At 45.7% G+C, this 13,238-nt stretch overlaps 1 protein-coding gene across 6 annotated transcripts in view; it reads right to left on the bottom strand.

Annotated features, from left to right (window-relative positions):
* The window catches only part of PPIL2 (peptidylprolyl isomerase like 2), a 109,386-nt gene that overhangs the window by 81,473 nt on the left and 14,675 nt on the right, over positions 1–13,238 (bottom strand). For 4 of the 6 annotated variants that reach the window (XR_014785813.1, XR_014785812.1, XM_084820494.1 and 1 more), the window contains exons 6-7: positions 7,592–7,643; positions 539–630 (exon numbers count right to left, since the gene is read on the bottom strand). Coding sequence is in view for 4 of the 6 variants with exons in the window: in XM_084820494.1 (XP_084676620.1) it covers positions 539–630; positions 7,592–7,643 (144 nt within the window). In the remaining 2 variants the exon portion in view is untranslated. The remainder of the gene's footprint in view (positions 1–538; positions 631–7,591; positions 7,644–13,238) is intronic. The other 2 variants (XM_084820496.1, XM_084820497.1) reach the window with 1 other exon arrangement.

The following is a 13,238-nucleotide window of genomic DNA, read 5'->3' as shown; positions in this document are numbered from 1 at the left end:
AAAAATACGACTGCCACATTTTAACAATATGTAGGGGTCAAAAGAGCCTCGTGTGGCGCAGAGTGGTAGGCGGCAGTATTGCAACCAAAACTCTCCCCATGACATGAGTTCGATCCCAGCGGAAGCCGGGTCTCGGGTGGCCGGCTCAGGTCAACTCAGCCTTCCATCCTTCCGAGGTCGGTAAAACGAGTACCCAGTTTGCTGGGGGAAAGGTAGTCACGACTGGGGAAGGCAATGGCAAACCACCCCGCTATAGTCTGCCATGAAAACGCCAGTGTAAGCAGCATCCCTGTAGGGGTTAGTAATGACCCGGTGCTTGCACAGGGGTCAAAAACTCATGAACCTTAAACGGATCACGGTGGTTGACTGGTGGAGGTTCTTCTTCTCATACAGTTTAGCTGGCTGGGGAATGCTGGGAGTTGTAGAGCACATCTGGAGAGCACCACGTCGAGGAAGGCTACTCCAGCAGTCTTCGTATGACCTTGCACCATCATTTTCTAGCATGGAACATTATAATCCGATTCAGTGGAGCACTCACCTCATAAGCAAACACATTCCCAGTTGTCTTGATAGCCACGATGTGTGAATTATTGGTGAACACGGTGAAGAGCACTGGACAGTGGTATTTACCTGACAGGGAGGAGGAATGAAAGGTTTCAGACATGAACTGCAATGATGGCATCCTCAGGGGTCCCCAACCTTTTTGCACCCATGGGCACATTTGGGAATTTGAGATACCACTGTGGGTACCACCACAAATGCCTAATCAGTGGATTGCCGCTTTGGCGTCTACCTTTTCCATCTATCTTAGGCTCTTAGGCTGCATCTTATTCAGCAAAAACGTTTGCTTCATGTCTGTTGGGCACCGCAACGTCTCTGTAGTAAGGGGCTGGCTGATTTGGCTAATTGCTGGCAGTGCAATGCAGCTAATTCTTCTTTTAAACATACGTTTGGGCAATGTCCGATAGTTGCTTCTTGGGGGGTGGGGAGGTTATTACACAGATAAATTTTGTACTGGAACAGTCACTGATGTACATGCTCTTTGAAATTATTTATCTGCTTCATGGAAATTAACAAATGGTCAGCGTGGATTCTCTGCACCCTTTTGACAGCCAAAAGACTAATATTAAAACATTGGAAGGTTAAGCACTCACCTCCTATAATGCAATGGATTGAGGACCTTACAACGCTATCAATATTTGAATGGGTGGCATATAGACGCCAGCTTCACATGGATACTTATTTGGATATTTGGTCCACTTCTGTTGTAGCCCATGTATAACTGCTAGAAAGTTGTTCTAGCATACAAGTAGCATTTCATACAAATCCATGTATGTATATTTACAAAAGTTTAAAAATACAAAAATAAAAAAATAATTTTGAGGTGCCCATGGGTGCCACGTTGGAGACCCTGCTTTGCAAGATATGCAGCGAATGCTACAGCGCCTTTCTGAAGAACAAGATTTCTGTTTATTAAAGCAATTTGTTTTCCCCCCATGCTTCAGTGCAAGTGCTCTCAGGGCAGCTAACCAACCCCAAGATTCCCCCTCTGCCCCTTTTATCCTCACAACCACCCCACGAGGTAGGTTAGGCTGTGTAAGGTTTGGGCCCACCCCCTCTGCAGAAGCACTCCAAAATGGCATGGGGACAGATTCAGAGTCAGATGAGGAAGAGGGAGAAGGGGTCGTGGAACTACCAAGGCCGCAGGAGATAGGGTAGGGTAACAGTGCAGAGAGGAGTCTTTCCAGATGCCAGCGAATCAGTCGGATCAAAGTCAGGCAGAGCCCTCTCCATCCGTGGGAATACCAAATCTTACAGTGGGGGAGGAGTTGGGAGTGGCAGACCCAAGAATCAGACGTCGGGTGAGGAGAGAGGAGCAACTTTGGGACCTGAGGCATTCTAAAAGGTTGGTCGCTCAAAAGAGGTCCCTAGGGGAAGACCCTCCCTGAGGGCAGGACTGGAGGAGCTACTCAGGTTTCGTACTGTTGGCTGGCGCCAGTTTTCATTGCAACTTCCTGTCACGGCATATTCATCAAAGGTAGCTTCTTGTAGTCTACTTAGGCTTATGCAAAGCCGACTAGAGAGCGCAGCTCTGTGTTGCTGTATGGGGACTATGTCTGTACCCTGAAGCATGGCTGGCCTGGCACTGGCTTACACAATAAAAGCTATTTACTAAGAGATCATCTGGGGGCGGGGGGGGGGGAGGTCACACAGCAAGCACACGTTGAGTGGGGATTCAAATCCAGGTCTCTTTGGCCTTGGTCTGGCACTCTAACCGCTACACCACACTGTCTGACAGAGAATCACACACGTCTGTCATCTTTAAAAGCACAATCATTGCAAGCTGACGGAATGCACGTAGCACAAAGTGAAATAAACTCACATCATTCCACAGTCTCCCTGTAGAAGTTTTCATAAAGTAAATACTCTGGATTGCATAAGCACAGAAGTTCATGGCTGCTTCCCAATATGTAGGCGCTTTTCAGGAAATACATGCGCCTACACAAACAAGCCAAACTTCCTGTGCATGCAAGCAGGTTTCTTTAGATGGCAGCCCATGCCATTAACACAGGCCTGCAAACAGCCACTAAACATGGTCATTCGGACGAGTAAGAAAGGTATTATGTAATTTTAAAGGTCATCTAGTCCACCCCCTGGCTCTGCAATGCAGCATGTTGCAGCTACAACAGCCCTGACAGAGGGCCATCCAGCCCCTGCTTAGATAGTATTTATTTATTTATTGCATTTATACCCCGCCTTTCTCCCTCTCGCAAGGAACTCAAGGCGGCTTACATTATCCTCCTCCTCACCGTTGTATCCTCACAACAACAACCCTGTGAGGTAGGTTGGGCTGAGAGTCTGTGACTGGCCCAAAGTCACCCAGTGAGCTTCCATGGCCAAGTGGGGACTAGAACCCGGATCTCCCGGCTCCCAGTCCGTCACTCTCACCACTACACTACACTAGTCTCTCTCCCTGCCCACCCACCAGGTTGCAGTCTGGATTAAAATGGTTTTCTTGAAGCTATCTGCCACGAGAAGAAGTCTGCTATTGGTTCCAATTGCAGCTTTATCCCCATGGCAAATGGGAGCTTTTGCAGGGGGAGGGGTTTTATTACGGCCCTGGTGTAGGGAAAGAGGACACCCCTGCCCCATGTGCTAGAGTCCCAATCCTGATCTCCTCCCCTCCCCCGGCAGCTATTTAAAAGCAACAACCCCCAGAAGCTTTAACTGCAGTCATGCATTTCATGTAACTTGTGCTTTGTAGTTTGTACTTTGGCCCTGATGTGGCAAGGAAACAGATTTCGGCTAAACGTTAGGAGGAAGTCGCTAATGGTAAGCGCTCCCGGGAGGTGGCGGGCTCTCCTTCACTGGAGGTATGGAAGGGTAACATGGGAGGATTTACATCAGGGGGGTCGAACCCCAGGCCCACAGGCCAAATATGGCCTTCCTAGAGACCCAATCCAACCTTCCAATGTTACCCAGGGGTTACCCAAATCTGCCCACCTGGAGACTCAATCCAACCCTCCAATAAACCAGGAGTGCAGAACCTCAGGCCAAATCCAGTTCTTTGGGGTCCTCCAGATGGCCTCACCCCCTCCTCTGGCCCCACCCCCTTCCCCCAACTGCCAATTGTTTGGTGGTTTCCTGGCTTTTCCGTAGTTCCTCCCCCACCCCAATTCTAAAAGGTTGAACTGCCTCTCCTAAGGCTTCCCTACTGGCAGTAAGAGCTCTAAACTAAAACATGCTGGTATTTCGGTATGTTTGGTCCCATCCCCTTTTGCCTTTGGCTCCGCTCACCTCTGCAATACAGCCCCCCCGAAAGCTTCTCTGAAACTGAATTTGGACCCTGGGGTGAAAGAGGTTGCCCACCCCTGTGTTAAAGGATGATCACATATTTAACGTAATATGTTAAGATTTGGTCTCCACATGTGCGGAAAAATCAAATACTTGTTTATTCAAGTTGTCTCCTGTATATCAGAACAGGGTTGGGTAGAAAATGGATCTCCAGATGGTTTGGGCTTCAGTTCCCAGCAGGCCTAACCATTGGCAGGGGCTTCTAGGAGCTGAAGACCAAAATGTCTGGAGAGCTACCTTCTGCTCACACCTACATCAGAACATCTCTCTGAGGAAAGGGCTTCTATCGGTTTGTTCTTCGTGCTGCATGGCTCAGGAACAAACCACAATGGGGTCGATGGGAAAATAGAGCCAGAGACAGGGTTCTCACAACACAATAACCCACACTCAAGGTTGAGTATGGGTTCAGTGTGGGTTGTCGTTGAACCATGGGCTGTTGTTGAAACATGGAATGTTGTGTTGTGTGAACCCAGCCGTGATAACAAACTAGGATTTGTTAACCATGAACAACCCATGAAGAGAATCCATGGTTTATTGTTGGGTTGTGAACTGTGGGTTGTTCGTGGTTAACAAATCATGGTTTGTTATCATGGCTGGGTTCAGACATGACAACCCACATTTCAACGACAACCCACATTTCAACCCATACTCAACCCTGAGTCTGGGTTATCATGTTTTATGAACCTAGCCAGAGTAATGTAGTGGGACAAAGTGCTGGATCTGGGCCAGGGAGACCAGAGTCCCCCCTGACTAATCTTGGGCTGGTCAGTCTCCCTCAGCCTAAACATCCTTACAGGGTCATTGGCCGGATTCTTTGAATAGCTCTTCATTTCATCCCTCTATTCCCAGAGGCTCAACTGCAACCAAAAAATTGTTTAAACAGGAGTTTAAGATGATTTTTGTAAGAAGCTCAGCCAGCACAAGGTTGGGGAATATTCTGTATTCCATCTAGGCAAGACATACTCTCTGAAATCTGATTGTGTGCACTTTTCAATAAAGTCCTTGGCTCCAGATGAAATTGAGTTGTAAATTCTTCCAGAGGGTCAAGATAAATATTACAATTTTGTTAGGTAAACAAAGCGATAAAAGCCAATGGATTTAGGACATTTATAGACTGGCTTGGCCAAAAGAAGAAGAAGATGCAAATAAGTAGTAATACTTGATCAGCTCACTGATGTGGGATGTTTTGATGAAATTGTGAAGCATCTTTGGTTTGTTTGAAATTTTGCTCCCTAGTTGCAGTTCAATGAACATCCCAGAGACAAGGCTATCTATCCCATGTGGGGTAGTTCTGCATACAGGGGGATTCTACCAAATTGTAGACGTTGGAATTACTAATAGAGTTCCCTAATCACTGCAGCTTTAATCACAACAACAAACACAACCCCAAGTTTCTAGCCCTTATGACTGGAAAAAAAAGAAAAAATTGGAAACGTCCCATAAACCTTCCCCAGCAAATAAATCCTGCAAATATCAACAGCTACTGAAACTCTGAATGATGACAACAAAGAATCTTGCAGCACCTTTCATTCTAAAGAAGGAAATCTACATAACTGGATAATTGATGCTGGCAGCCCAATTTTCTCCGTGTGCAGAATATGCGGATGGGGAGAAGGCTGCACATCATACAGAGATTCAGTCACAAAGCAACCCCCCCCCCCCCCAACACACACTTTTAGCCTTCACATGTACTGGCTCAAGACTGTACAACCATCACACTAATTTTTTTTTCCTCTTCTGCCTACGCCCACCTGCATACCTCTCTGCAGACTCAGCTTAGAATACTATGGGTCTGATGGAGTAGACTCTGGTCCCCAAAGCCTCTCTCATAATACATTGGTTATCCTTTAAGGTGCTAAAAAGACTCTTTGCTGTCTCTAAGAAGAAACCTGCCCCTACACCCCTCGCCAGCTTTTAAAATGGTGTTGAACAAGCCAGTGGAGAGCAAATGAATACAGCGGGCAGAAAACAGCCTTCAGCAATGTGTAATGGGGGGCTGGGGGTTGAACAGTAATAAGAAGAGGTGCATTACAAGCATGTCCCTATTTCCACCTACAAGTGGGACCCCCAAGAGAATGGTGCAGTGCATTCTCCTGTTCAGGGTGCAGCCCGCCTGCCAAGCCCTCCTGCAGGATGCTAGAAGCTGTTGGGGGCTCAGCCAGGGCACTCCACTCCCTGCCCGTTCCCCATTTTCCAACGGACACTCAGCATTCTGTGGCTCTAGCACGGTCTTCATTGGCTTATTTTAGGGCATTTGGGGTTTGTTTGTTTGCCCCCTTGCTTTTTCCTTTAAAACCCTTTTTCATACTTCTGCAAACTTCAGGGCTCCCCTGAGCATGCTGACACCTCCCTCTTGCTACTCAGTTGGCACATTTAGGCTCAATTTCTGTCGGCACTCACCCCACGAGTTTATTATTAGAGGGAGCGAACAGATGTTGGAAGGTTCTGGCACTAAAAGACGCATCTACATACACACACCCTGGCAGAAAAGAGAAAGGGCTCACCAGTTCATATCCTAATCCCAGTCTTGCCAAAGGAGAGGGAAGATAAGACACTTAGGCATGTTTGGGGGCTCCTACCGCTCCCCTGATTTTCTTTTGGTGGAATTGGGATCTATTGGTAGCTCTGCAGGTGATCAGCAAGGATTTCCGAGTCCCAGTGACCCACAGGGGCTGTTCACACAACACACTAACCCATACTTAGTGGTTGAGTGTGGGTTGTTTTGAAACATGATTTAGCGTGTTTATTTCATTTATTTATATATTTCATTTCTATACCGCCCAATAGCAGAAGCTCTCTGGGCAGGTCACAAAAATTAAAACCAAAAAGCACAGAGCAAAACAATATAAAATATAAAAACATTAAAACCACAACAATACAACCAGAATAAAACCTAGCAGCAATGCAAAGATTTAAAATACAGATTTAAAACAGCAAAGCTAAAAGTCTAGAAAGCTAAAATGCTAAAATGCCTGGGAAAATAAAAAAGTCTTCACCTGGCACTGGGAGGAATACATGTTGTCTGAACGTAGCACATTTTTCGCAGGGTGGGTTATGGTGCTGTCTGAATGCAGCCAAGGTGGCTTGTTAACCATGCGGTGTGGCTTGTTAACCACCCTGAACAACCCCAAAAAACAACCCATGGGTTCTCAAGGTGGCTTGTTCGAGAAAAATAAACCACACTGTGTGGTTAAGAAGCCACCCTGGCTGCGTTTCAGAAAACACGCTAACCCACGGTTCAACAAACAGCCCATGGTTCAAAACAACCCACACTCAACCACTGAGTGTGGGTTAGTGTGTTGTATGAACAACCGTACGACAGTGAAGAGAAAAAGTCCCCCCCCCCCCAAATTAGGCTGCTAAAATCAAGAACACTTGAGGTGGAACAGGAATAGATTGTGTATGTGAAAGGATTTGCATATGGGTTCCTGTTCTGGTACCGAAAACAAATTCTTGGCCTGGGAAGGTGCTCAGAGGTACCTTGTTCCTCAATTCTACGTCCCCCTCCCTGAACCATGATTTTGCATCTGGCTCCAGTTGGCAGACCTTGGAGTTCTAGTGAAAAACAAGGCAGATGCCGCAAACCTCAAGTCTGCCCCCGCCCCCAGCTATAAGCCATATGGGCAGTAGTTTATGTCACTCTGTGTGATGTACAGCATCTATCAGGGCAGTCACATTTTCATAAACTTGAAACAGAAAAACCGCCTTCCAAAAAAGAATCAAAGAGCCAACTCACCATCGCTGTTTTTAGCAAAGTTCAGCTTAATGAGAGATTTGGCATCAAGTTTCTGCAGGGGTAAACAAACACAGTGGTTAAGCGGCGTCCTTGGTGCTGACCCCAAAGAGACGCGAAAAGGTAACAAAGAGACTTGGAAAGTTGCACAGATGTTCACACTGCACACGTTGAGAGAAAAACGTCTACTCCTGGGATGCAAGAAGGAAGTTCAAGGCCACTGAACTCAAATGAATGAGAGGCAAGGAACAATTTTGATGACCTCTTAGTACCCATTCTGCAAGAGGTACCTTTGTGAAAATACCTAGGAATACCGCCTAGTTGGGTACTTCAAGGACCTGCTACTCCCACCTAGCCATACTAGATGCGACACCATTCACCTAACTGTGTGAATTTTTTTTTTTTTTTAAAGAAACAGCAGATCAGGACTGCAGCAGAGGCCCATGACCTCTCACCATGGTCCCAATCCCCCACACCATGGCCCCCAATCCAGATGGGTGTTTAAAAAAAAAAAAATACAGAACAAAACACTGTTCTGGGTTGGTTCAAATGGAAGCTTTTAAAAGGGGGGGAGGATTTTCGGGTGAGGAAAGGACTAGTCCTCCTCTCCCCAACCCTATGACCTCCCTTCAACCCCCCCCTCCCATTGATACCAGTGGAACAGAGGCACCATATGAGTGCATGTGTGCGTGCATGTGCAATTACATCATGGGGTCACATGCCAGCAGTGGGGTGGCCTTATGCACTGTAGTCATGTGCCTCCAACATGCTTGCCTGGAACCAATTTGGCCCTCGGGCCAGAAAACATTCCCTTTCCCTGTTTTAAAGAGTTAATAGCAGGTGTGGGTGACATCTAGTTTGGCCCTAAACCTTTCCAGTTCTTAAGAGCATCCTAATAGGCCTCAAATCATGGTTACTACAGACAGGGCCTTTTTGGTGAAGGCACCTCAGCTGCAGAACTTCCTTCCTTTTTCAGTTCCCCTGGTACTGAACCGGCTGTGTTTTCTGGGACCAGGCTAAAATGACCTTATTTTCCCAAGCTTTTGTTAGATTACACATTGACGCCACTTATGCATGTAAAGTTCACGTTGAAAACAATCACATCACCGAGACATGAACACAAACCATGTAGAAAGCATGCATTCTCCTTGAGGTTGTAGAAAAGTTTTTCAATAAATACGACTAGTATGTCAGTCAAAGTTAAACATGGTTTAATGGTCCTGGTGGTTCCACATGGACTTGTGGTCTGTTTGGAGTCTACTCGGAGTGGAGGCTTCAGGGTGCGGCTCCCTATCTGAAGAACTCCCTACTAGTCAATGTCAGGCAGGAACCGACCTTGCTTTGTTTTCACTGCCTGCTGATGACATTTTTATTTAAATAAGCTTTCCCTGTTTGACGGTCACAATTTTATTGCTTTAACCTGATTTTAAATATTTTAATTCTGCATTTTGATTCTGTTTTCTTTCTCTTCTTGTTCACTGCTCAGGAATCCTGTTAGATGCAGAGCACTATATAAATCTTGTAAATAAATAAGGACATAAGCACACGAGCTGAAGCACATTTCTATACGCGATTCCATTCTTTGACAGTAAAGAACAAGCAGCGGTTAACCCCAATTTGTTCTTTTAATCTCCTCTCCAATTTAATTCTGGTAACACCCTGGAACCACTTGGATAACACCATTTTGAATTTTCTTTTTTCGAAGGCGGGGGGGATAGTCACGACTCCTCAAACATCACTAAATGGCTTCCTTTCTTTTGCTGGTGCTTCTTAGGCATCCAACTGCCAATACGAAAACCAAAACGGACTGACCCTTCAGCGCTAGCTTAAGGCAAAATGATAACGCCCCCAGTTCAACCTTGCTTCCAGCTGGCTGCGGTGCAAATTAAAAAGGAAGACTTTGCACGCAAAGCCAAGAGGGGCAACCCTTGCAGCAAAGGCATTCTTATGATGGCCAGCCACACTGATTAAAAACGACAACCCCAAAGGGGATTTCTGCTGGAAGGTCAGAGAGTGAGCAAGTTATCACTGCAATTAGTCTTATTAATTTCCCCACTAAAATAACCAACATTTGTCCTTTTTTCTTTCTTACTTTCTTTTGCTTCAACTTGACAAAAAATAAATAAATCAAAGACTATAATTTATCTCTTGATCCTGGAAACAAGATTGGGCAGGTGATGTCTGCCTGTCTGTCATGTAATCCCAGCCATGCTTCTGCAGAGCCAACAGCCTGTTCGAAAACCCAAGAACGGCAGCTGTCATTATAAAATGGAATAAGTTTCTAGGCCTCACCTTACAGTTGGAATTTCAATTTTATTGAGGTTTGTTTATACCCTTCTCTTGAATGTACCCCTTCAATAAAATTATTTACCCCTTAAATAAAATTTAAATAATTATTTTCTTTAATAAAAAGAGTTAACATTTAAAAAAAGAGAGAGAGAATGTTTGCAGACAAATCAAACAAGAATAGAATCTGAATGGTAGATAAAAGTCAGCTGAAAGCAGAAATAAAAACCAACACAAGACGGCTAAAGAATTTGAAGAGCCTGGGTGAATTAAAAAAAAGGGACCTGGGACCAGGATGACATAAGAGGCGCAGGGTGAGCTTCCTAAGTGACAGTGTTTGACAGGCAGGATGCCACAACCAAAAAGGCCCTCCCACTGTCTCTGCTTGAATGTTCATATCTTGGCTTAATAAGGTGAGATATGAATGAACATGGGTGTTGCTAGGCTGGGGCCCCAGCCCTGAATGTATTCCACTGTGCCCACAGGTGCCAGCAGGTTTTTCTCTCAGCGATCCCATATAGGGGGAAATTTACAAGGGGACTGCAGCTAGAAAGCTGGAAAGCTAACTCTGTACACACATACATGCACATGCGCAACCCCTTCTCCCAAACCTTTCCTTGCGTGGCAACTCCACTTAGGGAGAAAAAACCTTTTCCCATTGACTTGGGATTATCTGGAGCAGGATTCAAATTATCTGAAGAATTTATTTTATTTGAGATGATCTAGATGAGAAATTAATTGGCTGGCCTTGCCCCTCGTGAAACTAAACCTTAACTAAATCTTTGCAATTATTTCTACATTTGCGCATATTGATATAAATTAGCATGTGAGATTTGCATCCAATGGGCGTGGCCTCTGAATTTTTTTTTTTAAGTGCCTTGCAACACCCCTGTGAATGAGCCCTTGAGGCTGCACATCCCAGTCGCTTTGGGCAGAATCCAACGGGGCGCTTTCATCCCGCCAATTCCTCTATAGCCCGCCGATTCCCTTCCGCAAGCAGTGGATTCTGCCAATTCCGTTGCGCAGGTGCAACCCACAGCTTATACAGGGGAGATTTAGCACTTCCTAGGGAAGCCCCAAAACGAGCAGAAACGCTTGTTTCTGGAAGGAGGCAGGTCGGCACGGGGCTCCCTTACGTGAACTCCACTGACTTGCCTCCTTCCAGAAACGAGCATTTCTGTTTGCTTTGGGTTACCCTGGAAGTGCTAAATTGCCATTGTGCAAGCAGCCGGGGGGGGGGGGGCACTTGCACAACAGAATCGATGGGCGGAAGAGAATCGGTGGGGGCGGAAGCACCCCGTTGGATTCTGCCCTTTGCTCCCCCATTTGTGCAAGCCGGCAAACAAACCAGGATGTCTTCTATTAACTTAGTTTCCCATTTCTTCCAGACCTGGAAGCTATTGTTAACTGCTTCAGAACAAGACAGGATATTAAGCCAACTTCCAAGCACAAAATGTTTTGTTAATTATAAATAATTCATATTAGACATTTACTGGGCTTCTCTCTCTCTCTTTTTGTGTTATCAGCTAATTTTTGTACTGCTTTGGAGGCATCATGCAGTTCTTGTGATGTCTACAGCTTTTGCTTTGCATTTCCTTCTGTACTATTTTGTATTAAAATTACACATTTATGATTTTTTTTCCTTTCTTTTTAAAGGACCTTTCTCTGGTCACCACCCAGCTAAGCAGAAAGGGTTTCTCAGTGTTCCAGATTTTCATCTCTCACCAGGGAAAGGGGTCAGGAAACAACGTGGGAGCATGTTCAACCCGAACGAGCGTAAAGCTCAGCAATAAGTGCTGGGAATCAGGAGATAATCAACAGATTTTTCCAAGCCTGGAGACGTAATGCAACAAAAAAACCAACAAAGCTCTGCAGTAAACAACGATGATTCAGATGAGAGCTTCCTCGCAACCGTGTGGTCCATACAGACTCATGCCACTCCCACACAGCCCAGTGACTTGGAGCCATCTGTAAAAATTGCTGTGTAATTGTTGTGGCAGGGGTGGACAGACATCAGGCTTGTGGGGTTGACTTTGTTTTGTTTTTTTACTAGAGCCCTGAGATCTACCAACCAGAGCAAGGTGCAGAGGACACAGAATCAATTTCCAAAGGGTAGCCGTGTTCATCTGTTGCAGCAAAAACAAGAACAGGTCTTGTGACACCTTAAGGACTAGCACATTGATTCTTGCAGAAATGTTCATGCACTATATAGCACACTTCCTCAGACACATGGAGTAATATGGAGAATTTCAGGTTAATATACAGCACATAGGGTGACACCAGGGGAGAATTGTAACACCAGGGGAGAATTGTAAACAGTGACCCAGTTCGCACGTAATGACCAACCATAGCTTAATTAAGCAGCGGTTGGTTGGGGCCGCGCGGAAGCAAGCATGCACATTGCCTCCCACCCACTCTCTGCTTCCACTTTACATCTCATTTAGAAAACAAACCAAGAACACCACATATCCCTGAGTTGTTTGGCATGATGTGCAAACCTTGAATTCTGCGTTGTCGTGGTAGAAACAACCCAGAATTTTAACCCAACCACAAACCACAGGTTAAAACTCTGAGTTGTCTCCTCCTCAACAGCTCAGAGTCCCAGGTTCACACATGATGACAAACAACCCAGGAAAAGGGCGTTTTCTAAACCAAATGCAAATCAGAAGTGGTGAGCAGGCGGGAGGCCAGGTGCTCACTCACCCGGCCCCCAAAGTGCTCACTCACCCAGCACGGCCCTCAAAACCCATGCATTGTCGTGACATGCAAACCAGGTCAGCAGGGGCTCCTGACTCTCTGTGTAGCGTTTTCAGGGGGCTGGAGGGTCTGCCGTGAGAAAGAAAGGGCAGGGAAGTCCACTTCTGCCAGTGCGGTCGACCTAGCATAAATCTGGATACAACCTGGATTCATTAGTGGTTTGTCACAGTGCAGTTGCTGCTGATAATACAAACACCCTGGTGCTAGGCAAGCCAAATTAACACATGTAAGTGTACTAAAAATCCTTTTTAAAAATCCTTTTTAAAAATCAATTCAAGCCTCTGGTGATAAAAATTAAACCTGCTGGTGTATTCTGCTGACCAGAATTAAAGAATTCTGCTTTGAGGAATTTGCTTTCAGTACCAGAACTTAACGGAGCTTCACCATCCATCCTTGTAAAAAACCCACTGCTGGTTTTCCCAAATGTTCTTCATTTCAGCAGTACCGTGCGTGCCGCTTTGCTTCTCCTAAACAACTGGGAGTCAAAAATCCTTGCTGAGGTACTGCAAACCACCCAACAATCTACCACAAGATCCAAGATCTACCATCTGTCCATCTTGGCGTAAACAGCATTGATGAAACGGCTGCCAGTAACATTCCAGGGGTG

This window comes from Heloderma suspectum, chromosome 13, assembly GCF_057233095.1.
Source record: "Heloderma suspectum isolate Gila_16-S chromosome 13, 16-S_ref, whole genome shotgun sequence".
Taxonomy (NCBI): Eukaryota; Metazoa; Chordata; class Lepidosauria; order Squamata; family Helodermatidae; genus Heloderma; species Heloderma suspectum.
Note: the sequence above shows the minus strand (reverse complement) of the source record. Positions and strands in the feature narration are given on the sequence as shown.